General features: G+C 34.7%; 1 protein-coding gene across 1 annotated transcript in view; it reads right to left on the bottom strand.

The window, feature by feature from the left end:
- CSMD1 (CUB and Sushi multiple domains 1) overlaps positions 1-25,748 on the bottom strand; it is a 1,082,532-nt gene that overhangs the window by 208,907 nt on the left and 847,877 nt on the right. The window contains exons 19-22 of the mRNA XM_066179810.1: positions 23,650-23,766; positions 21,934-22,149; positions 18,630-18,818; positions 1,259-1,428 (exon numbers count right to left, since the gene is read on the bottom strand). Of these exons, the coding sequence (XP_066035907.1) occupies positions 1,259-1,428; positions 18,630-18,818; positions 21,934-22,149; positions 23,650-23,766 (692 nt within the window). The remainder of the gene's footprint in view (positions 1-1,258; positions 1,429-18,629; positions 18,819-21,933; positions 22,150-23,649; positions 23,767-25,748) is intronic.

Genomic DNA, 25,748 nt, shown 5'->3' with positions numbered 1-25,748 from the left:
AGTTCTTTCTCCTCTGCTGCATCTCTTCAGAGCAAAAATACTTTTGGGGATCTGCACTGTCAGACCATGGATAATGGGAGCAAAGGACAATACAGACCGTGTAATTTATCCACCTACTCAATTCCCTTTGGTCTAAAAGCAAAACCAAGGTCCTGCTTTGTTTTATACATGGTAGCATTTATTATCAATGTTTTTGTAGGTAAAGATAGAGAAAATGCTGTTCTTTTGATTTTAATTTTCTAATCTATAAACTCAACTATAAGTTTTGCTTATTTCATTGTCAAATGCAGACAGCACTTATTGAAGAGATATAATAACAAAGATATTAATTTTTATATTAAAATGAAGACTTTTTACCTCCCCACCCTCATCCCATCTGTAAATGCCTCGTTTTTGCAGGAATTGAATTGTCACACTTAATTAATTACATAAGAAAGCTCTTGAGATGATGAAATGGATAAAAATATAGCCACCAATATTTGACCCATAGCAATTCTATGGTTAAACTCCTTGTGAGAAGCACTCAGTACAAATTAAAAAAATTCAAATTTGAAATGTAGACAGAAATTTCTAAAATGTTAAATGGTTTACTGGGGTATATCCAGAAAGGAAGTTTCTAACTGAATTATGAATATTTTTGTGATTTTAAGTATTAATTAACTGAAAATTTGGAGACATAAATTTGAAAGATTAATTTAGTGCCTGTCAACACACCTCAGGAGAATATCAGGATTTTCAGTACATATAACAATGAAACAGCTATTATTAGGAAAAGGCAACTTATTATCATGATTTAGAAAAGTACATGCTCAAAATCTATATTTACACTGTGTTTCAAAAGTTACCTGCAATGTAAATAATGAAAGACATCTGGAACTACAGTTTTAGTCGGGGAAAAAAAATCCCTGTGCCACATTTATAATTATTGTGCAAAGAGAAAAAATACTATTCAAAATCCAAGTTCAAATTTTAGGTGTCCTGTTAAGATTTTAACCACTTTAAACAGTCTAATACTTCTAGAAATGTAATTGAACTCACAATGTCTCCTATAGTTTCTTTGAATCAAGTAGAAATCATTGAAACTCTATAAAGTACAAGTATAAAGACATAGTATAAAGACATTTATGCTATCCACCTAGAATTAATTAATTTTGTGTCACAAAGTGGTAAGAAAATAAAGATAATTGGCATTGAAAACAGATTTATTCATGCAATGTGAATATTTAGCATAGAAAGTGAAATATTTTTTTCTTATTACCTTAACAATATCTCCCTCATGCAGCTGAAAGCTCCTGGCTCTAAGATGGATCCCTTTTCCAGCCTCAGTTTCAATTTTATAGATACATTCATGGTTGTTGTCATAATTAGATGGAAAATTTGGAGACAACAATGTTCCTTCATTTCCAGAGACAGTTGCTCCACATTCAGCTAAAGAAAATAGACACATTAAAACAAAAGAAGTGAATTATCCAATTCAAGAAAATATGAGTTATTAGCAATAATACTTAGACTCTATGAAATCTCTAACAAGCGGTTTAGGAAAAGTGTATTTCTAGCAAGTCTCATCTGTTGGACCAACTCCTAGAAACCCTACCAAAGACTGCGTCTGTTCATTATCTGCACTTATGTTCTTTTACTTCCAATTTCTCTCCTGGTCCTCTAAGACTAAGCAATAATGTAGATCAGCCTGGATATCATAAAAATTGAATGCTTTGTTGAAACATAGTTATGGTGGTAAAATTTCAAATAAACATAATCTTGATTTTACCTCTGTATTCAGCTTTACATATAAGTATTTAACAAAACAGACAATAAGCTGCCAAAAAAACCCCAAAAAACCAAAAAACAATCTGGTACTAAATCAAGAACATTCAAACATGATTTTCTCTTCCTGGAATAAAACAAAGCAAACAAAAAACCCCAAAAACAAAACAAACAAACAAACAAAAAGACCACAAAAAAACCCCAAAACCAAACAAAAAAAACCCCCAACACTTATTGACATCATTCAGTGCCAAGGAGACAGATCCTTTTCTTTCTGTGTAAAGAGTAGGTGAGTCTTTTTCACAGCCATCTGTAGTAAGCACCTACTGACACTTTCATTAGACATTTCTTGTCGGAGCTCCCAGTAAAGAAAGTAATAAATAGTAGGAGTAGTATGCTCCAGATCATGGACTCCATTTGAATTCTGAATAAAGGCTAAAAAAATTATTCCAAATATGCAACATAAATTCCATCGCATAGATTAAAACAAACTAACAGAGAGAAAATAATATTGGTGTACTATACAAACAGATATTAAAACCACTTAAAATTACCCAAAAATACTTTATAAAATCCCACAGTAATATTAACATACCAACCATTATTATTCAACTTCTTTTTAGGCCCACAAGATTGATACTGATATCTCATTTTCCAGTCTAGGGATAAAATATACTATGTTTTTTTGACCTAAACATCATTAGATCTCATTCAGAGTTTTGTAAAAATATAACAGATATAATAAAAATAAATTAATGTATAATTGTAAAACAAAAAATGCGTCCTATCAAAGGCATGATAGGCTTAGACACAAAAAATCTGCATTTTTTCTGAAAATGTTTACTAGATTTTTAGGGTTTTCAGGATGTTTAAACATTTATTTGAGGAAGTGTGTGTGTGGGGGGAACACAGTTTTAGGTAAACCTTAATATAGTTTAATTATATGTGTAAAGAATTATTTAAAAAATACACTGTAAAGATAGACCAGCAAATATATCAGAAAATAATTGATTTAAATATATTCAAGAAGAAATGTATGATTTACATTTGAAAATAAGAAGCATAAATGTACTGTATTTACATTTCTGAGGCCTTCACAGATATCAAATTTATGTGGCTCTTGCTCTTGAAAAGTATAAAACAAGTGTATTTTTTACTTCCTCCCTACAATAAATCTGAAGAAAGAAAGGGAGTAAGAAGGAGAAGGAATAGAAAGCAGGGATGGATGGAGGGAAGGGGGAAGGAAGGAAATAAAGATGAAAAGTGGAAGAAAGGAAGGGGGAACGAGACAGTTGCAATCTTACCTGCAGCCTTAGTTCTACTTTTCATTTGGGATCTCCTTAGGCAAAATGAAAAAGGAAATCACCAATAAACTAGCTCAGGATCTTTATCTAGCATTTTTAGTTAGAGTTCATTTGCTATTTTAAAGTAGAGCTTTATATTCTCCCCTTCCTTAACTTCAGTTTTGAGCTACATTATATTTAGCAGGCAGAAGGGTGTTGGGGAATAAGAACCCCTGTAACAAAACTTCAGACAGATGAACTCCTTCTTTGATAGGGAATGTAGGATGCATAAGGTATTTCTAACATGTTTAAAGTCATCTTACATTGTCTAAATGTTTCAAAGAACTGTAGTACACTGAGAAACTAGATTTTTATTTTGATACTTCTTTGGTAAGGCAAGTCAAGTATGTAATACCTATTACATATGGCAACATATACAGGTCTCTCTGTACCTCTTGGTGCGCACATATCCATATATAGGTATTTTTGTCTTGGATTTTAGGAAAAAGGTAGAACCAATTAAGTTTATAAAATGTAATTCAAAGCAATGCCAACACTAATGCCACATTAATGAGAAACATTTGTAACACCAGTATTCTACACAAGCCTTCTGCAAACTAGTGTTTGCCTAAGTAAAGATGCATGCAAAAAAATAATGGTTCCTTAGGCTGCATTAGTATCATATTATCTAACTCCTTTAAAGCACTAGAAATACACAAGTACAATGTTGAAGGGAAAAAAAGTATGGAAGCAAAGGATTTTTTCTTAGTTAATGTTCATGCAATATTCTATGTTTTGTTTCAGTGAGTGAATGTAAACCAATAAGATATATGCAGTGATAGAGAAAGTGTACAATGAGCTTTCCAAAATCTAGAACTGGACATGTTTCTCTCTCCAATAAGTCTATGTTCCAAGGTTCAAAGCCATGGTAATTTTAAATCTGTGAATAAAAGCACTGACAGGGATCGTAAGATCAGGGATAATGAGAGATGCAAACTAAAGTTAAAATACTACTACCCTTCTAAAGTACACTACTTTATGCAAGAAGCAGATGCATTCTAACATGAACAATTATTTACTAAACTTCAATTACATGGTAAAGTTCTCGGAACTCAAGTTGGCACTCATATACCTCCAACCCATGCTACAAAAGTATATTCTGTTTTCAGTGCACGTTACCCCTTTTCAAATCCTTTGCAAATATCTGAGAGTTATGCAGTTTTATCAGACCCCATCATTCTTTTTGTTATCCTGACAAAGGCTTGCTCATGTCATCTGGCCAGTCAAGTTTCCTACCTTGTCTTGTGTCAGTCAGAAAATCACTAACAACAGACCCCAGAAAGAGGTTTCCAAAGGAAATTAAGCCCTGCTTTGTAACTTCCCTTTCTCAATTTATACAAAACCTGTCACAGCTCAGGTTAAAGTTTTCTAGCTATATTTTGCTAATCATAGGATATCAAGTCAAGGCCATGTTTAATTAGCTCCCCTGATGTCTTGGCCTGACTTTTTTCAAAGAAATGTTGTCCTCATCCATGGAAAAATTCCTTTTTTCTCCAGACTGTTGGAGCTTCTAAGTGTGCTAATGACTGCAATCTCTGCCATTTGTGAGCAATGCCCAGCTATAAAGTGGACCCTATGCCCTAAGGGCTTCAACTGAATACTTTTCTAACTGTTCCTGCACACTGCAGTCCAGAACTGCATGACCACACTTCCCATAATTATGAACTAGAAACTCAAAAGAACAGCCATGAAATGCAATACTGAGTCTGGCCTTGGCAGCAGGAAAAGCATAAGCAGTAAAAGTCATGTCTCTACTTCAAGGCCCTAATATTTTACTGAGTGGTATGGGAAAAGTCATGGTTTTTCTTTAAATATATATTTACATTAGCTGATACTGCTGCTACTTTTATATATCATAATTAACACATGCAGCCAGGATGTGTGACACCTAAATTTAATTCACTTTTCCTCTGGGGATTTGAACATGCATCTCCTATGACTTCTGCCTCACACAGAGAAATTTGAAAATCAGTCACAAAGTGAACAAATGTTGACTAATCTCTTTAGCATAGTGGATAGGGCATTAAATAAGGGAAAAGGAATGATTCTAAGAAACTCATACATTAAACAGTTGGGAAATAAAATTCTGAAGTAACTCATGAATCAACATTCACTCTTACCTTGTGAGTACCAAATAAGTAGACAGGAAAAATATATTCATGTTCACTTCCATTTCTTCACCTCCAATTAATCTTTAATTCCTTATGCAAAATTAAACAAAGGCCTTCGGCCACATTGACACAATTATTCTTCTAGCAAGCATCAGATACATTTTAAAATTCTTTTATAGAAGCAAAGTAAATTAAACCACACCTCTTATATTCCTGATGAGAGATCAAGCCATGGCAGATTTGTGTAAAGAAGGGATATGGCTTGTCCACCTATGGTAACTGAAAAATAAAGCACTGCCAGTCTTGACAGATGTCATGAAACATTACCTATCTAGCACAGGTGTTCTGTGAGTAACTACTAATTTTAGTATCTCAAGCAGAAAAGCATCATATTACCTTGAAAGAGCTCTTAGTTCTTGACTGCAGAGGCCACTTCCTGACTTCAGGGCCTCCCAGATACCTGCCCAGTTCCAGAAACCTTCTTTCATCTTGGCAACATGAACTGCCTCCCCATCCCAGAAAGATGAAAAAGGTTTCTCACTCCCCCACATGAGAAAAAAAACCATCTTGTATGTGATTTTAATTTAATTTATTAACTAAAATTCACGGAAGGAAGGAAGGAAGGAAGGAAGGAAGGAAGGAAGGAAGGAAGGAAGGAAGGAAGGAAGGAAGGAAGGAAGGAAGGAAGGAAGGCAGGCATATTCTTGGAGAAATAATTGAAATAGCACCGTGTGCTGTAAGATATATACTTGTGGCACCTACAACAATATATATAAAATTAAGAGGTTGTTTTCATGTTAAAACACATCTAAATCACTTGTTACATAGCTTAAACTAGCATGCAGTAAACAAAATTTGCTCTGTAAATATCAGCTGCTTACATGGATCCAATTTAGATTCTTCACTTCCAAAGTCTGCCAAACCATGGAAGTCTGCCAAAACATAGTATTCAAAAGACAAGGTCCTTGAACACATCTTCTTTATAAAGAAAAAAAAAAATCTATATGGTACTGCCTCTGTTTCAAAAGTCAGAAAACAGACAAAAGCAGATTAATTTAACTCTCTATTGTAACATTCAAATCTTGTGTGCTTTTTAAAGTTAGTTTTATTTATTTTTTACAAAATCAGAAATATCCACCTTAGAATTCAAAAGGTATACTCATATTGACTGTATGTCACCTTTTTCCACACGTAAAAGATTTTAGAGGAGGAACTACACATTTTAATTTCACTATAGTTTCCAAATTGTCTGTTATAACCTTGGTAAGAACTGCAGCAGGTTGAAAAATGCTACTTCATCAAATGGTTCTTTTATTCCCTTTCAGAGAGAGTAATCTGTCTGGAACAGATACTTGACCCCATTCTTTGTTCTTTTGCTTAATAAAGTCACTTAAATTCTATTTAAATAAGTAACTTTTTCTTTCTTTCATTGTCTTACTTGAAATTGGATAAAAGGAAACCGCAGAGGGTAGATCTTTTGAAGATCATCAAACACTTCCTGAATATGAGCACAAACTATAAAACAAACAAAATTCAGGAATTTTTGAATTGCTTTGAAATATAGTTCATGTAAAATGTAACAATGACTTTGTTTAATGGAAAAGTTTACTTTATTATTTTTCTTCCATACATCTTGCTAAAAGGTTTGACAGGATTTTAAGCAGATCTCCAAAGCAGAGATCAAATAAAAGTAGTATGTTGTCAGTTTAAAGGCTTCTCTGACACAAAGCACTCTACTGAGTGCAGAATACCTTTGCTGTATTTACAAAATTGTGCTGTTCATGAAGTGTGAGAAGAAGCTGAGCTCAGACATTCTTTATCTTCCTGTTGGATAATAGTTATCCAGTAGGATGATTATGCAAAATTAATAAGCAAAGGGGATCACAGATAAAGCATTGTATGCTCTGCCTTCAAATAATAGCAAAAACTTAGGGTTCACCCACAGTCAGTGAGGGGTTTCTAAAGCTGAGCATGTGACTTCTGCAGGTCAGACACATTACATGACTGGACTTAAGCATGGATTCATGTACAAACTCTAATACAGTGCTAGGAGCTGAAGCTTCCTGTTAACTGGAACACTGCATCAAACTCAGGTGCACCTGGAGTTTCCACAGCAACTCACTGAACAGTGTCTGAGTCTGTATTGTCCTTCATCTCCAATTCTGCAGCCTGCCCTCCACTTGAGGGTGCACCTGTAACTTTTCATCTACACACTGCCAGGTGACTGCAGCATTACCTTCACTATGGTTTCACAAGGGGTGTTGTTCTCACCTGGCACTACTGAATTCAGATACAATGTTATGCTGGCTTTCTCCTAAAAAGTGATTGCCATTGATTTTTAAATCATGCTGTTCTCATCCCACTTCTCATTCTTTTGCCTTGTAATTTTTGCCTGTAACTCTACACAAAGATCACATCACTCCAGATTTGGTAGTGTTCAGCCTGAAACTTCATACTTGAACAAAACCTTCTAGATAATGAGCAGTTAATAGTTATTTTAATGGACAAATATATTGCACAAGAAAATATATGCACAAATATATCATGTTGAATACTATTTTGTCTGTAGCACCCACCCGTGGTCCATTTGGTGTAAACAGTATCATAGGCTACCAATGAGGATCTTGAGAAGGTTTGAATGAAAAATATAACTGTACCAGGGAGAAAGTCAGAAAATATTGGCTTTTTTCTCATTACTATTATCATTATTACTGTCACCACTACCTTTACTGGAGATAATTTTTTGTCTGAGTATTCTTTCCTTCCTCTTACCAGTTGGTGCCTTAGGAGTGGCATTCCCTGTTTTTTCTCTCCCTTTTTTTTCTCTTTGTTTGCTTCTCTAAGATGGATTTCAAGTAAAGTTTGGTCATTGGCTGTGGACTGCACTACTAAAACACGTCAGACGTTGTATATCTCTGGGGAATGGTTTTTCCCCCCAAGACCCCTAATGCCTGTAACCATATGGTTTGACCTTTCCTTCCTTTCTTGACCTAATTGGCTGAATGCCAGCCATCCTCCCAGAGTGGGAAACAAAATAAGACCCCTGTACTGTTGGGCACGAACTGAAAATATCCCCCCACAGCCCCCCCCGGGACTAGCTCTTGAGAGGCTTTGGAGGGATATCTCAGAGGGACAGGACAAAAGATTCCAAAAGAGGCTCTTACCCCAGAAATATTCCAAGATGTTTATTCTCGAAGGATTCCAAGGGGCAAGAGAAAGAACAAGGAAATACAGGGGTCTTATCTGGTCTCCAGCTCTGGGAGGATGGCTGGCACTCAGCCAATTAGGTCAAGAAAGGAAGGAAAGGTCAAACCATATGGTTACAGGCATTAGGGGTCTTGGGGGGAAAAACCATTCCCCAGAGATATACAACAGTCACCCTCTCTTAATATTCTTTAAGCAACACCAGTATGATCGTGGTGAGGTTAGAATGCCTCAGTGAAAACCCTACTGAAATGCTTTGCTGAAAACAAACCTCTTAGTCTGTATTTTTTGTACCATTCGAATGCACAGAATAATGCAGCAGGAAAGGAAGGCCTAAACAGCAGGCAAATCCTTTTCTGTGGTTTACTTAATTAGTTCTCAATCCATATGCCACGGAAAAAAAAGGCACTACTCACATTGTCAAAACAAATCTTATAATGTCAATTTGCCTCAGGGGATTATTTTCACAAACCAAGGTATGGGCATTTTTTTGTATTTCAATTATTTTGACATTTTTATCTACTTGTTCTAGTATCATCTTATAATAAGCTTTGGACATAACACCCCTACATTATTTGTCTTAGCAGGAAACAACACATATCAGACATAACGTTAAACCACAGAAAGAGGGCAAAAGGATAACTTGAGTCAATCTTTATTCCTTCTAACTATATGTGAATAATATTTCATACCAGGGCTCAGACAAAGGTAGTTGACATCTCATACAAGGCACTCCTTCTCATTCTGAAAATAAAATCAGAGTGCCCATGGGGGACCAACTGAAATATGTAGGGATTCCTGAATACTAAAGTTTCAGTTTTCAGATAGAGACAACTCAAACCTGTAATTATTGTATGGAACCACATTTTAAAGATTCAGACACAGTAAGACTCCAAGACTAACTCAAGCAAATCTTCAATATTGAGTCAAAAAGCTGAAAGTAAAAGAAAGGAATAAGTAACGCAACTTTTTGATTGTACTTATAAAATGCAATCTTTTAAGATAAAGAAACAGAAATTATCAAAACCATCAAATAAATATTGAATACATTGCATAAGATGGAGAACAGCCTATAGACTTAACAATTTAAATGTGATAGTATTTAAAAAAAGAATTCTGAAATACAGTGGGTCCTGAATGCATGAACATCCTTATTTCTATCTGAAGATTCAAAGACTCAGTTCCTGATGTTATATAAGATTTCTGGTTCATGAGCAGCTCTTAAATGAGAGCTTTCTCTGCCTAAACTCTTGCCAAAAATGAACAGCAATTTTCAGACTTAGTTTGAGTTTTAAAGGTGAACTCAAATACAGATTTTATGCTACAAAGACTTTAAAGAAAACAGTGAATGTCAGATCTCAAGGGTCTCAAGAAATCTCCAATGCTGTTCATGCTAACAAGGTCCTCACTTGTTTCAATCTCACTGGAAATTAACTCAGTGCTACAACATGAGAGAGTATATTAATTACAATTGATGACTTTGCAATGAATACTAACTAAACTTTTAAAAAGAAACAGCTTATTAAGTGGTATCAACATTTTATTGTAGCATCCTACCAATTATGCAAGTAGTATTTAATATAACAACTGAATATGATAAATTAATGTGAATACCAGTGAGAAATACCTCAGTGAAGATTTTATTCAAATACTGTATTAATGCACTACAAAAAGTCAAGTGCCATGCCATATAAAATTTAAGAAAGGAGCAACACCCCTTAAATATGAAATGAAAATCTATAGGAGCACTTTTTTTCAGCTTTATTATTTAAGTTCTTTACAACTTGATTTAGGAATTCCATACAGAATAAATGACTCATGGGAGACAGGAAATAATGCAGGTTAAAACCCAAACCAAACCGAAAAAAAGGCCCAGCACTCAAAACTAAGTTTATTTCTTGATATGTTGTGTTTGAACTCTCTTCAATCCTTTCCATGAGAGGCTAGTTTGAGCTGAATACAGTGTACACTGTCTAGTGCACAAATAATATTTTCATTATATGTCATACACAGGTCAAATTAAGTTTCAATAAGAGATAGTGAGCAGGGAAAGTGGCAACAAGCAGACAAAAACAGCTTGAAAATAAAACAATATAACTGTTGAGACAATCACATAAAGGAGAGTCAAAGAACAAATTCTAATGCTTCTTCCCTCTTATGAGAGACTGGAATGTTAAGGGTTAATAACTCAATCATTTATTTGCAAAAGCAGCAGGGTCCCTTGCTGAGACCAGAAAAGAGACCCAAATTAAGAGGAGGAGGATGGATTTTGGATGTGTATAAGTGAAACCTCTGATCTCAATAAGAGCAGCCCTGGTGCAGAGGGGGTGAGCACCCATCACCAGACGATGAGCACTACAAACCAACCTTTGTTTAGCAACAAGCTGGCCTTTGAGCCGTATAAGGGAAAAGGCAACTGGCTCAGATGTAAAACTTTATTCCCAAGGAAGTTATCAGGACATTCGGGACATAGGCGTGAAGGTATTCATGCCTTCTGATAAGGCATGACTGACTAAACTATGCTGAGAAACATTAGAAAATGTCATAAATGTCATAAACTATCAAAGACCCACTGAACTTTATGTTTTGGGGATTTCCCCACCCTGAGGGGATCAAGACCACAATCATCACTTTGAGCAATGGACATCTAAGTTGCAAATAGTCTCATAGCTGAATCGTTGTGCAGGGATATATTTTCTCTCCGCCATCTACTTATATCCTTTCTCTCTCTTTTTTCTTTTCCTTATATATTTTCTTAAATGATGCTTTTTATATTTCCATAGATTATAACACCAGTGGCCATATACCTTCTTGCCATTGCAACCAAACCGTTCTGCAATAAACCTGCCACACACACACACATAGGAATAGATAGATAGATAGATAGATAGATAGATAGATAGATAGATAGATAGATAGATAGAGTAGATATTTTTTTATATAGATATCCTGGTAATTCAGTATTGTTTAACTCTAATCTTGAGAATGCTTGTTGTTTATCTCACATACCACCCAGACAAACTACCTTCCCCTAAACCCACTGGCCAGATCAGGGTACGACATGATTGTAACATTAGACAGGATCCCTTGGATGTGATGAAGTGATCAGTGTGGTCCAAAGTTACTTAGGGTTTTCTGGTGTGACCTGGACCTAGTGAAAGGTTTTCTGTGGGAGAAAGTCAATCTCAGAGGGTGTTGTGGGGAGAAGGACATTGACTCTCAGTGGGTTACTGAAGGGTGTAACTTCTAAGAGCAAGTCAAATGGTGACTGTCTGCTTTTTCTGAAATTATAATCATAATTCTTTTCCCCTCAGTATTGTTGGAGTCCAGGGCATCCCTTTGGGCACCCTGGAAGGTCACAGACCTCAGCAGAGAGGTCTGGGACCCAAGCAAGAGGGTTTGAGATTTGTACAGGGGGGTCTGGGATCTGTACAGGGGGTTTGTAGACCCTAGTACAGAGCCCAGGAAGACACTGTCTTTGACTTCAGTCTGTGGGAAAAACTTCTAACACTGAGAAAGGAATCACAAGTGACAAAGGTGTGACAGACAGTAGTGTAGTTTATCACAGGGTGGAAAATTTTGTAGTTTTGGGGTTCTAAGAATGGAGGTGAATGGGGAACCAAGATAGAGGATTTAGGGCAGTGCCCTGAGTTCTTCTTCTTGACCTCCATCTCCTGCTGTGATGGTGGCACAAAGTAGTTCAAGGAAATTGGGTCAGAGTAGAGGTGACCTTTTTAGTACAGGTGATAGGATTTGGCACATAATTGTAAATAAGAGACATGTAATTATCTGTATAAGAAGGCAGAAACCTCGCAGAGGGGGGGAGTCGTCTTGTGTCTGAGCTGCTGAACTGACCTCAGCTGGGCACAGAGAAAATTGTAAGATAAGAAATAATAAACAAAACAAGAAACCTTGAAAAACAAGACCTTGAAGACTCTGTTTCATTCTTGCATCTGTCTTGGGCCTTTCAGAGGGCAAAAGACTCTCAACCACTTGAATCTCGGGTGAGGAAAAAACCCTGAGATAGTATGACCTGGGTACATGAGACCTGATGAAAGGTTTTGTGGTGTAACCTGGGCCTTTCGGAAGGATTTCCGGAAGAAAGCCAAGGCAACTCTCAGAGAGGGTTAATAGGGAGAAAGACATTAACCCCCTGCAAATTAGTGACAGATTTGAAAGGAATCCCAAAAGGAGTCAAGTGTGGCTTGTCCTCTCCTGATGAAGTTAAAGTCTTGTGAAAAGAGAAGGCACTTATATCTGAGCTTTGTACTTTGCAACTCACTGTAACAGGATCTCCACTCTGGTTTTTATGCCTTGCCTTCAATAATCAGTCAACAGTGTACCTTTGTCAAGTGGGAAGGAAAGAATGAAATGTCTCCACTCTTTCAGAATTTTATCAGTATATCACAGTCTACCATATATAGGAATACCAAAACTTAAAGGCTTTTCCTCACCTTTTCAGAGGATTACTACAAGTGATAAAGTCACATTTCAAAAAGTTCTAAGGAGATAATTTAAGTGTACATCAGATACATGCATTTGACACTGCCGTCTAAACTCCCTCTTCTGCCTCAGCCACTACTTCTTGGCCGCCCATGTCTGGAAATGTGCATGCTTACAGGTATCTTGTTTTGTTAAACATTTCTGCTTTTACGTGTACTCTACTCCTCACCAAGTCTGAGAAGTTACAGGTAAGCATGTAGTTTTTTTTCCTTTATAGAGAAGATGAGTTAAAGGCCCTTGTCTTTTGAATGCTGTGTTTTGGCAGATTCGCATAGTTAGCAGATGTGGGAAGTGAAGAATCTAAATTGGATCCACGTAAGCAGCTGATATTTAAATGAACAAATTTTGTTTACTATGTGCTAGTTTAAGCGATATAACAAGCGATTTAGATGTGTTTAAATAGGAAAACATCCTTTTAATTTTATAGATCTCATCAGAACACAGTAGGTGCTATTTCATGTTATTTCTCCAAAAATGTATCCTTCTCTCCTCTCCTCTCCTCTCCTCTCCTCTCCTCTCCTCTCCTCTCCTCTCCTCTCCTCTCCTCTCCTCTCCTCTCCTCTCCTCTCCTCTCCTCTCCTCTCCTCTCCTCTCCTCTCCTCTCCTCTCCTCTCCTCTCCTCTCCTCTCCTCTCCTCTCCTCTCCTCTCCTCTCCTCTCCTCTCCTCTCCTCTCCTCTCCTCTCCTCTCCTCTCCTCTTTTTATTTTTTATTTTTTATTTTTTATTTTTTTATTTTTTATTTTTTATTTTTTATTTTTCTTTCCACCAGACTCAAAACAATTGTGTGTAAGTCAAAAAAACTACTTTATATCTTTCCTAGAGGACAGAAAAGTCTCTCCTACCCTTGTAAATGGAAGCTTTCTATCATTTTTATGACCTCTAATGAACTAGAAGTTATTTTTTTGAACTTTTTTTCCATTTTGCTTTCATGGTCTTCTGGTTCACCAGTTTGCTGGCTTGTTTTAGGAACGCCTCTCTCAACCTATGAGCCTTTCAATTAATTTTCTGACAGTAAGACAACCCAATACAGAGTATTAGAAACCTCCTGAATAGTTTGACTTTAAGCAAACTCTAAAGTAAGAAAAGTATGATTAAAAGCATAGTCTTGGTTTGCTAGATGAGACTTAGAAAATGTGCCTTAGTAACAGATTTCCTGGAAATAGCATGTGGAAGGCTAGTGATGACAGTATGAAAACATCAGAAATCTGATTGTGACAGTCTCCTTTAGGTGTGCATTAACCTCATAATCAGGGACTTCAATAGACTTCAGTAAGAAGTTGTTCCACCTCATATCTAGATACCACTATTCACCGAGCTTCTGAGATTCACACAACTTTGTGGATAGGCAGAGGTGCGTGACTGCCTTGAAGCTTTACGCTTGGATCTGTACTCTAGGGGGACTACTCACTAAAAGCTGATGTTTGTCCTCAGGAAAAATAGTCAACTGTGAAATGTAGATGAAACTATAATAGAACTGTGTAATTATAGGTAAAGGAAAAAAGAGTTATTGCTGGAAGGAAAAAGTGGCAAGAATATGCATCCACACACAGACAGTTTTGTCTTCACAGTGATGAAATAAGTATAAAGGTACATATTTTTAAAGGTATATATAACATTTGCAACTGTGAAAAGCAAATGTCATAATGGGAATAAATTATATATGTAGAAGTAGTTTCAGCAACCCATCACAATCACAATTACTAACAAAATGCATGATTTTGAATGTTTTTTTTCTGGAAAATACTGGAATAATAATTAGAGCAATAATAATAACTAAATAACAAACAATAACACTGGATAAAATGTAAACAAATGAAGGGGACGAAAGCTGTTTTCTGGTTGGAAGGCTCAACTAGACAAAAGATAATCAGGAGAAACTTGTCGTTACTCCAGTAGCTCGTTTTTCACCCACATGCACAATACAAACTCTGTAATTTTAAATGATAAGTAAATTATCCAGAAGTAAATCTGGAAAATTAAACCATCACACAGAGTCAAACATATCAATTACAGTAGGATACCAGATGATAAGGTTAACATCCTTAAAGGTCACAAGTTATTTCAGAATCGTTAAAACCCAGATATTTACATCAATACTCTCAAATCAAAAGACAGGGGCTAGTGACATTTCTTTTCAAGAGATTATGCATGTTTATCTTCCAGGTAGTCATGTGTCAGTATTGCTAGAAAGATATTTTTCTCTTGACATTATCTATAGACATATGCTAATTACTCAATTCTGTGCATTGTGCAAAATGAAAAAGTAGCAGAATTCCCCTTAATGTCACATTCCTCTCAGTTACAGTGACTTTTGAGGAGAGGGGTAAAAAAGAACACTGTGAATGTACATTGAGACAACATATCACAAAAAACAGCTACATACAGGTAGACAGACTTTTTTGATTCAAATTAATGTCTATGTTCTTTATACTGTGGGCAACTGCAGAAAAGCCTAACCGTAGCATACGTGTTGCAGTGAGTCACCAGTTCAGTAAAACTCATGTGACAGTTCTCCCAAATGCAGTTACCATGCCTGGAAAGATGGGAGGCAGTATTCTTGTGTAAAAAAGAGCAGAGTGTTCTATCTGCAGTTATCAGCTACTCGGACAACTGTCAATGAAACCACCGTTGTTATTTGAGTGTTTTGAGAAAGCTCTTAGAGGAAATGAGATTTTTTTAATGGATGACCCCACTACCTTCTTATAAACAATTCAAGAATGAGAGATTCTCTATGAGGATCCAGTGTTCCCACAGTTGGTATACAGAGGTGGAAGGACAGGATGTTCTTGAAAAGCCACATCATGTCAATGTAAACAGAAAATTCACTAAACAGAAAGGGGATTTGCTTCTATAGCACAAGCACCCCTTTAATGAAGAAAAAAATAGAAAAAGTTTAGTCTTCTGAGATGGGAGAAATTTGACACCACCTTGTGTAATTATAATATGTGTTCTTTAAACAGTGCAAAGGGAGTCAGCCCTAAGGGCTTGGATTTTCTTCACACTTTTTAACACTAAAGCTCTTTTTCTCAAACAGTAGCAAATAGGTGGTTGTAGGCACTAACTGCTTTCTAGTGAAGGGACAGATCCAACAGCATGGAGAGAAGGTCACTGAAAGTTATGATAATGTTTTTTATAAAGGACTCAAAGTCCTAAATTAATAATAGTAGCATCGTTATGTTAGACTAACTAGACCTACCAAACTCTGTTTTTCTTTTACCTGGAAAATAACTCTTCAAGGAAGATGAAAGAGTGGAAAGGCATGAATAGTTCTCTGACCAGGAAAATTGCACAGCATGTTTGAGATAACCCTAGAGGAAGGACTTGAAATTATTTACTTGGATGGAGAAGGGCAAGACCATTGAAAACCCTATTGGTTTGTTGGTTTTTTCAACAGCAGATGAAACTGAATACAACTTCTGTGATACAAATCAGCATACGCTTGTGTGAATGTTTAGTTTAAAACTTAAATACAATTAAATTTGAAGAGCTTTCATCCTGAATCTGATAAAAAGATTCTTGAAAGACTGTATTACCATGTGACATAGGACGACTCAAGAATCCTTGTTGATGTATATATATCACGTATGAGAGTTTGGTCTTTGTAGAAATGACAATTAGGAAGTAATAATCAAGAGGCTACTGAGTCCAGTAATGTACCTATGAATTTGTGCCACTGAATTGAGACTAGTTTTAATTCTGAATGTACACTCCAAATCCAGCAGATTTCAGGACAAGCAGTTGCATTTCACTCTTCTGAGAAAGAAGAAGTCTTTGTATGAACTCCTTTTCAGGGGAAGAGGATATCTTCACCCCTAATGTCTTAGATGCCATGGCAACAAGAAAAGGGACTTCTGTAAACCCTCTTAGTGTTAAAAAACATATCCCTTATGAAAGCAGCTATGAAGAGCACTATGTGTTTCCCCCTCAGTTTCACTCAGCTGCCTAGCAAAGTTTCTTTCCTTGCATTTAGTTGCATTATATATGTTTTTAGACTGCTACACTACAAGAGATCAAATGAAGACAAGTGGCACACAGATAAGTAACACTTGTCTTTTCATATTTTATTAAAAGTTTTACTAATCAGTTTGAAAGTGGGATCTCATACATGGATTTAGTGACATAAGTGTCTCAGGGCCAGTCAAAGGATTTACTCAAAAGTAAACATAGGAACACAAAGGAAATGTTGGGCTCTCTGTAAATAAATTCCATTTTAATAATAATGGCAGACATATCACATATACTTAAGATTAGAGGTGTATCACTAAATTATGCTTGGGAGAACATATAGGCATATCTGTGTCTGGCACAGTAAGTGGTTACATTAGTCCTATACATTCACAGCTAATTTATTGGCTGATACCTCATTAAGATAATAATTGATACTTTGATAATCTTTTCAGCTTTTCAATGTGTCGTTCACACTATGAGGATAACTAAGTGAGCATTTTCAAGATGTCCGGCATGAGTCTTTTATTACTATAGATACTTAGGAAAGGATTTCTAAAAGTTAACAAAATTTACAAAAACGTGCATCATATAGAATGTCTCTTTTCTTCAGCACAAGATAACAATATTTCAGCAGATGACTAAAATTTTATGATATCTAAAATAAACTAAACATGTTTAAGTGGAACACAGAGAAGCCCCCTTGAAAGAGGGAAACCCCAAACAAAACAAATGAACAAACAACCCAAACCAAGTGAATATCCCAGGGCTGCAAATATATTAAGACTTAAATCTAGACTTTCCAAATAAATGGCAAACTCCATATTATTTTTGTTTCTTTCTCATCTGTAAGAGCCTGTTTTTTCATAGGATAAATAACTCCATTTTAAAACAAAATTTGAGATACTTTATGTTTTTCTATGTATCTTACATGCATATACAATGTAGGTGACTTTTTCAGTTATAGAGATCCAGGTTTTTAAAATAAATAAAAGAAAGAAGCTGAAGCTGAGTTTCTCCCTTCATGAAATATAATCTTATTTAAAACAAGAACCCTCGTAAGGAAATCCATTTAGAGGTGTGTGGAAGTATTTGACTTTTCAGAAGCATTATGTCAATAGCAGCTGATGAGGTTCACTTGACATGGTGGAGATTAAATCATCTCACCAATACAGCAACTGCACACATTTCATAACATACAGTCCCAGAGCTTTTACAAGAAAATAACTGTTTACTCAATTTGAGTTCATAGTTACTGATGTTTAACAACAGCACACTAATTTAAAAAAAATAAACTTTAAAAACACTGTGATGCAGTTTATAAACTGCAAAAATCCCGAAACTTTAGAATTACAAAAATAACAACACAGTATGAGAAAAAGACCCGTAAAATCGGCTGCAGGGCTCTAAAGTAAGACCTTTCCTAAAAGGTCTTAACATTGTTTCTCTACCCCAAAAGACAAAGTGTGAAATTTATAACTTAACTGTGCCAAACATAAAGTTTAATATTCACTTTTAAATTTTATCTCACAAAACATTTTGATCTTATTTGTTGGCATAATTCTGATTATTCTCGGTATTTTTTGTTCTCTAAATAAAAGAGACATGCATTACTTATATCTTGCACTGACTTTAAAGGTTTTACAGCTTGGGGATCAACTGTTTCAACCCAAACACTTTGTTCCCTGCCCAGTATTCTGCCACGTGCCATGTGCTATTAAGGATTTGATGAATGAAATGAAAGCATGTGACCACCTACCCACACACCTTGGCAGAGGTGCACTCCATACACGTCGGCCGCCTCCCAGGCAGGTGAGTTTGTTTGCACCTTCTAGGCGATATCCAGGGAAACAAGAAAAGATCAAAGAATCTCCAACACCAAAATGAAAACCGATTCGTCTACTGAAGGCGGGAACACCAGGATCATCACATGGCTCCAGATCATATTCTGAAGACAATAAAACATAATATATTATTATCTGGACAAGCTGTCCATATGGCAAAAAGCAAACTTACCAAATTGCTTGCATTGTGTAATCATAGAACAGCTGGAAAACATGTATTTCAGAGTTGTGTTCTTTCCTAAAACCCAGTACTGTTTCTATACATCTATTATGCCTGTATTTACAGTAATTATATACCTAATGTGTCCTACCCACAGTGCATCTATTTTCTTAATTTCAAGAGCTGTAATCAGCTTGTACTGTAAGTGGTTTACTCTAATTTTGTTTAATTACTTCCTTTTTTATGTAATTCTAGCTTCTTTTCATCTGGACTCCCAAACAGCTCTAGAAATGTGACTTACAGTTGAAAGAAATCATTGTGCAATTAGGAAAATCTATTTAAAAATCAAAAAAAAAGGTTAGGTGAATGAAAGACATATGAGCACATGTTCAAAAACTATGCTTTTATAACCACACATTAGGAATAACTCAGGAGGAGTCAGAATAGACTAATGGAGAAAAAATCAGGGCTGTTACATTGGAAGAAAATCAAACTCACAAAATATATGAGCCACCCATTTCCCCATCTCCAAAGAATATGCTGTGGAAGTATCACTTTTTTTTAAATCCTGTTTTCTCATATAATCTTTTTCCTTAGATATCCACTAGCAACTACTTCAAGAAAAGATGTTGAAAGAGAACACCTCAACATCTAATGGAAAAGGTTTGATTTCATATTCTTCAGAATATGATTTAAAGACCTAAGAGATCCCTTCTGGCAACAGATAAGAAAAAATATTTATAGAACATTAACCTTGGAGGTCAGTAGAAAGTAGGGTCAAATCTACCTATTTAGAGGAAGAGACTCCTTTTACTCAGGGAAGAAACTAAACCAAATTTTCTGAGTGAGTCTTTAAACTGCTGATATATGGAATAAAATAAAAAAATAAATCCTTCCCTTTAGTAACTGTCTTATAGGAAAGTTCTGAATATCAGAGACAATCTATGAACTACATCAGTTTCTGCTGGCAAACATAAGTTTAGAAAACATATGATCTACAACCTCTGCTCAATACTGCAGAGGCTAAGCTAGACATGGAGACACCTTGTAGCGTACCTTTAGGCACACGGCAATTTTCATGACAAATTTCTATGTTTGATGACATTCTAAACAGGTGTTCTCACTGAACACTTCTTACTAAGAAGAAACGTATTCTGGTTGTGTGAAAGTACAAAACCAGAATCACCTATTTGCTTTATAAAGTCAATGTAGCTCATAATATTTCTCAAAATGTGTATTTAATATAAACGATGGCATATTCTGGCCCTGTATGTTGTAGCAGTAGTAGATAGGATATAAACCTTCAATTGTGTTCCAAAAGTTCTGTGATCCATATTTTCTGTTACTGCACAATTTTCCCCCTTGCATCCAAAATATTTTATGTGGTTTTCTACAACTTGGTTAATGCTCTTGACTAAATGATAAACAAATTGTCAAAGAAATAATTAATGTCTGTATTTATATTTCAAACTTGTAAAACTGCTGACCTCTACTTTCGTGAGTCCAAAGTATCCAGAATGAATATATTTTAGCATTTAATAAGAGTAAATCCAACACTATTGCTCTAATCAGTGAGGCACTTTTTCCTTTTTTTAAATAAGCAAACAAAATGAGAGACATTACTCATAAATAGCATGATCATCTATAAACACTGCCAATTCTCATCAAAATTTATTTGCTTTCAGTTTTTGAAAAAGGATGTAGGAGATTTGGATGTGAGCTCCTTATGTACTCCTTCCATAGAATATACATATGCATGAGCATTTCAACTAGTGCTTCATTCATTCATGTGTGTCATGGAAAAAGCGGAAGCTTCAGACAAGCCCTGCCTTAGCCTCAGAACTTGGCAGCAGCTTAAATTTAAGGACTTACTCTGGTCCACAAGTTCTAACAATGGCAAATCAGGTTTATTTATAAAAAATAATTATTTATTAAACAGATAGATATAACAGACCAAAAATCTTAATTAGAATTACTACACAATATACAACTAAAGAACTACTAGTTGATTACAGCCTAGCATAAAAAAGTACACTATTTCAAGGTATCTATAATTAAAGATGGCAAAAGAAATACTATTGTAATTTACCACCAAAATGACAATAATGTATACAGATTTCTTCAGTTAACCCCTGGGGAGTAACTGTAAAATAGGCATCCCTCCTCATGGGAGAAACTCCGCACGTTTCCAGGATCATGTATAGAGGATTTCTGATTTGTGAAAGTTTGGTGTGGCTTTTCTAGCTTGTGAGGTGTCTGTTAGTAAGAAATCCAGCTTACCTTCCAGATCGCACTTTGAAAGTAAGGTGTTTATTGGCAGTTGGGAGATGCCAGCCCACCGGCCATTTTGGCTACAGCACCAAAATAACTCACTACAAGACAGCTCATCCTGTTTGAGTTATCTGACTAGCTAACAAACAACAGATGAGCTCTTGTTGGGGGTTGAGGTGCCTTGCTACAATATGTACATCTGTAATTCTACTTCCTAGGAATGGAGATAGGCAAAGAAACTTATTGAGAAATGTATATTAGATGTCATCTAGTTTTAGAAAACTGTAAATGAGAAGCAGTAACGAATGTTTCAAGTATCTTAAAAAGATAATTTGCAGAAATATATCAATAGCTAACAAGTGTTTTCTTTATCTTTATATATTTTCTATTTCAAAATCAGTCTCCAGCTTAGAATCCTTTCTGAATCTGAGTTAGCATACCACCGCTTTTTTAAAGTTTCTATAATTTACAACAAGCTAGTTCCTTTCTTCTGAAGCAGTACCTTCTATCTTTGTAACTTTTCCCCCTTAATTTTCTCCAAACTTCTTTCTTAACAATTTTAATGTTTCTGTGAGAACAGGGAAAACTTAAAACAGTCAAATCACCAACATTCTTCTCAATTCTCTTGGTCGCCTTTTAAAACCTTAACCAGTTTTCTATCATAGAGACTATACAATTACAATTAACTTTTTTTTTTACTTTATGGTGTTTCATAATGTGTCTGTTATCTGTAAGTGAAATATCATCTGGTAACATTTCAAGAAATTTAGCAAAATGGAATTCATTACCTGAAAATGTTATGTTGAAACCTTCGTAAGAAATTGAAAAATCAGATATAAATCGAAGCTGTGCAGTAAAATTTCCAAAGAGGCCAGCTTTAATTGTAGGGGGTAAGACTGAGCCAGTTAATCTGGCTACTGGTTCTGTGAAGCTCCCATCTTCAGTGATGAGCAAATAGTCATGAGAACTCTCAAGGTGAAAAGTATGAAAAACTAGCTGTACACCTTTAAAAGAATTAAAAAGGGAGGAAAGAAAAGCATTTAATAGCAAGTTTTTCTATTCCTTCATATGTAGCTGACACAGAAAGCAATTCTTATTGTACATGGAAACATTTTCAGAAAGAGTTAGAATTAAAACCTGAAATTCTGAAAATAAAGTTTGCAGAAACCACATGAACTCAACGGCATAATATGCGGATGCTTCAAAGTTCGCTTTAAATCAATAGTTCTCGTGACAGAATCAATGGCATTCAGTGCTATTTTTATATAGATTCCAAAAATTCAAATTTGTATAATTTAGGTGTTATTCAAGTTCCTGTATGTCTCTTTTACTTATCTACCTTGATTTCATTATTAACTGGGAGACATACTTTATACTTGGCTGAAATTTTGCATTTGTGTTTTATTTTTGCATTTCCTCCAACACAATTCTGGTATTTAATTCTAAACTTCAGGGAAGTTTCCAAACACAAGGACAAATCATACACAAGTTTTATGTCTTACAAAAATACAGATTCATATTTTCTGGGACTGATCCTTTGCCTGACATCATGACTGTTTTTTCATTTGCCAACTTCCAATCCAGTAATGAATTAATTTTTGATATACAGTTCAGTTTTCAAAGACAATAAATTTTCAGATACAATAAATAAAATTTTATAAATTTACTGTGGGAAACAACATTCTTCTTCACACATTTTCTCATCTATTTTACATTTAAAATGTCTTATGAATTTTAAATAAAAAAATCCAGTCTTTAAGAAGATTTCTAGAAGCAGAAACTTCCCATATACTTCTCAGAAGAATTTTATTCTGTTTTACTTTAATGGTATGTAGCACATTAGTAGCACTCTCTGGGCTTTTTTCCTTAGGTTATTTTACACATTGCCCAAATGTATAAGATGACAAGAGGAATTATGCATTCAAATATTACTATACAGTATATGTAACAAAAAGATATACATAAGTTTTTGCTCTAACGATTTATGTCTGAAATCTAAGGTTACTAATACACAGATCAAATCTGCTCCTTTATGCTTAATAATAGTGAATAGCCATCAGCAAGGTCCTGGCATCTTTGACTGAAAGAAATTTAGAGCTATTTAACAAGTAGCTATTATTTTCCCATATTTTACCTCTTCAACCCTTTTCCATTTTTCTGAGACTAAAACACATTGCCTCTGGCTACTGTTAAAAAGAATTCTTCCTTGGAAAAATAAACACAAGCTGGAAAGCCCACCTTTGAAGATATTAATTTTGGGAATTTAAACTTCTTCAAAGGAATCGCAGAAACTGCTGGTTTAACTAATAAAGGACATTTTCTTTTTTAATCATATGCGTCTGATTTTTTTTTTCCCAAACAGACATTATATATATACAAAACACATTATATATGTGTATATATATATTTATATGTACATATATATTGTATATATATCCATATATATACACAACTAATATATATTTGTATACATTATTTATATACAAATCCTATTAGATACTTACCCTTGCCATGGGACACTTCAATAGTCCAAGTGCAGTTTAAAGAATTTGGATAAAAATCAGGAAAACCTGGAGAAAGAACAGTTCCACTCTTCCCATGAATATATCCACCACATAAAGCTTGAAGAAAAAAAAAAAAAAAAAAAAAAAAAGAAGAAGTAATACGAAGAGCCTATCTTGTAAAAGGGCTTGAGGGAGAGAGAGAAATAAGGTAAGAGATCACTTTTTAACTACACTTAAAATTAAAAATAGTCAAGGTTAAAATAAGAAGTTAATTAATCCAAAGTAGCAACATTTGTTTTGACAATAATTTGTTTTCTTCTAAATTAGTCATTGAAATGGAGTTTATTTTTCATCTACAGCCTCCCCTGTTAGCCAGCAGAATACAAAAATAAGTAGTTTTTTTTATTGCAAATATTAATTCCTGTTGCAGTAGTATGCAAGAAATAAGGGAATTTTTTTGTGAAGTAACTCAAAAAACATCTTGCTGCTACTTTTCTTTATATTTTGAAATGCATACATCCAACTGTATTTTTAACAAACAAAAATACTTAAGTAAAAAGCACATTTTTTTCAAATAAGTAAAAGTTTGATGATTACTGCAATGTTCAGGGGGGGAAAAAAGTGTAATTTCCTCTTTTTCAAAGATTTAGATTGTCCCAACATAAGTAATTTATTTGTAATTGAATATTTTGGAAGACATGAGAACTACGCTAGAAAACATTTTATGCATAGTAGAATTTGCTAAACTAGGCTGTTCAAATTTACATAGCAAATTAATTAAAGTTTAATATTTCCATGCTGAATTGCTCACAGATCTTATAAATACAGCATGACTGTGCTTTTCACTTATCTCTTGCTGTCCAGTTTTTATACTGTTGTTTCCTTTAAATTTTAATATACTAAATATTTAAACAATAAAGCAACAAAACATTAAGATGCTTTTAGTCTTCTTCCTCACATAGAGTGATACACTTTGCCATTAACTAGATGGAAAATAGTCATGAAAAAATATTTAATAAACTTGCAGTACCTTTATGTAAATACATGGTATGTATATACATATGGTTTGTTTATAGCTTAAGTTCATTTTTTTCATTTCTTAACAGAATAAGGTTTTTGTTAAAGTTTTAAATGTTTTTTTGAATTTATGTAACATATATATTTATAAGTAAGTAGAAGGACAGGAAATGTTTCCAGTCTGGTTTTACCTGAATATAGTTATTTCTGCATGAAAGCATGAATTAAAACACATTTGACTAAACCCACAGTAAATATATGATTGATAACACTTAATAATAAAAAACAGCATTACAGACATCAGGTTTATAGTGCCATAAATGAACAATAATAGATTCATTCAAGAATTCTTATCTTATTCTGTAAACACCACAGAAGGAAGAAAAATATTTGACTGTGCAACATTACTGAAAGCAGATATTACATATTTCAAAATAATTTACATCTTTTAAACAAAAATAAACACGGAATTGATGTGGTTTAATTTAGCTCTCACTCAAAAACTATTTTCATGTTCCACCTTGGCATTAGCACATTTTGAGAATGACACATTACTTTGAGGGAACTTTAACTACCTTGTATTTGTACACAGGTTTATTTCTTCTTTATTGGCACGAAACAAAGCAGCATGCTTTTCCCTTAGGCATTTGTTCTGCTAAATTAACTTCTGAAGTTTAAATTTTGAGAACAACAGTACTCTACAGATTGGTGCAAAATGCTCATTTCCCCTCAGTTAAATACGTCATATTCCGAAAATTTGGGTCACAGGCTGTTGAACCTCAAAAGGCAAATACAGAATGATTACCTAATAGAGTGTGAGTCCTATTACATGTTTTTAGACTAGTTAATAAAATGAAATTTAATCTGTGAGGAAAAGACTGAATGCATGTTGAACCCTTGTGTGTAGCTTGCCTAGAGAACATACTCCAGAAAGGCTTGACATTTTCTCATACACTCACATGAAAGTGGGTGAAGAACCTGGGAAAAAAATCTCTTTCAATGAGTGAAAATTAACTAGCTCTTTGTGAAGTTCAATATTCATACACAAAATAAAAGAGCTCAATATTGATATTTTGACTCAA

This window comes from Chamaea fasciata, unplaced genomic scaffold (assembly GCF_029207755.1).
Source record: "Chamaea fasciata isolate MVZ Bird 193981 ecotype frontalis unplaced genomic scaffold, bChaFas1.0.hap1 SCAF_3, whole genome shotgun sequence".
Taxonomy (NCBI): domain Eukaryota; kingdom Metazoa; phylum Chordata; class Aves; order Passeriformes; family Sylviidae; genus Chamaea; species Chamaea fasciata.
Note: the sequence above shows the minus strand (reverse complement) of the source record. Positions and strands in the feature narration are given on the sequence as shown.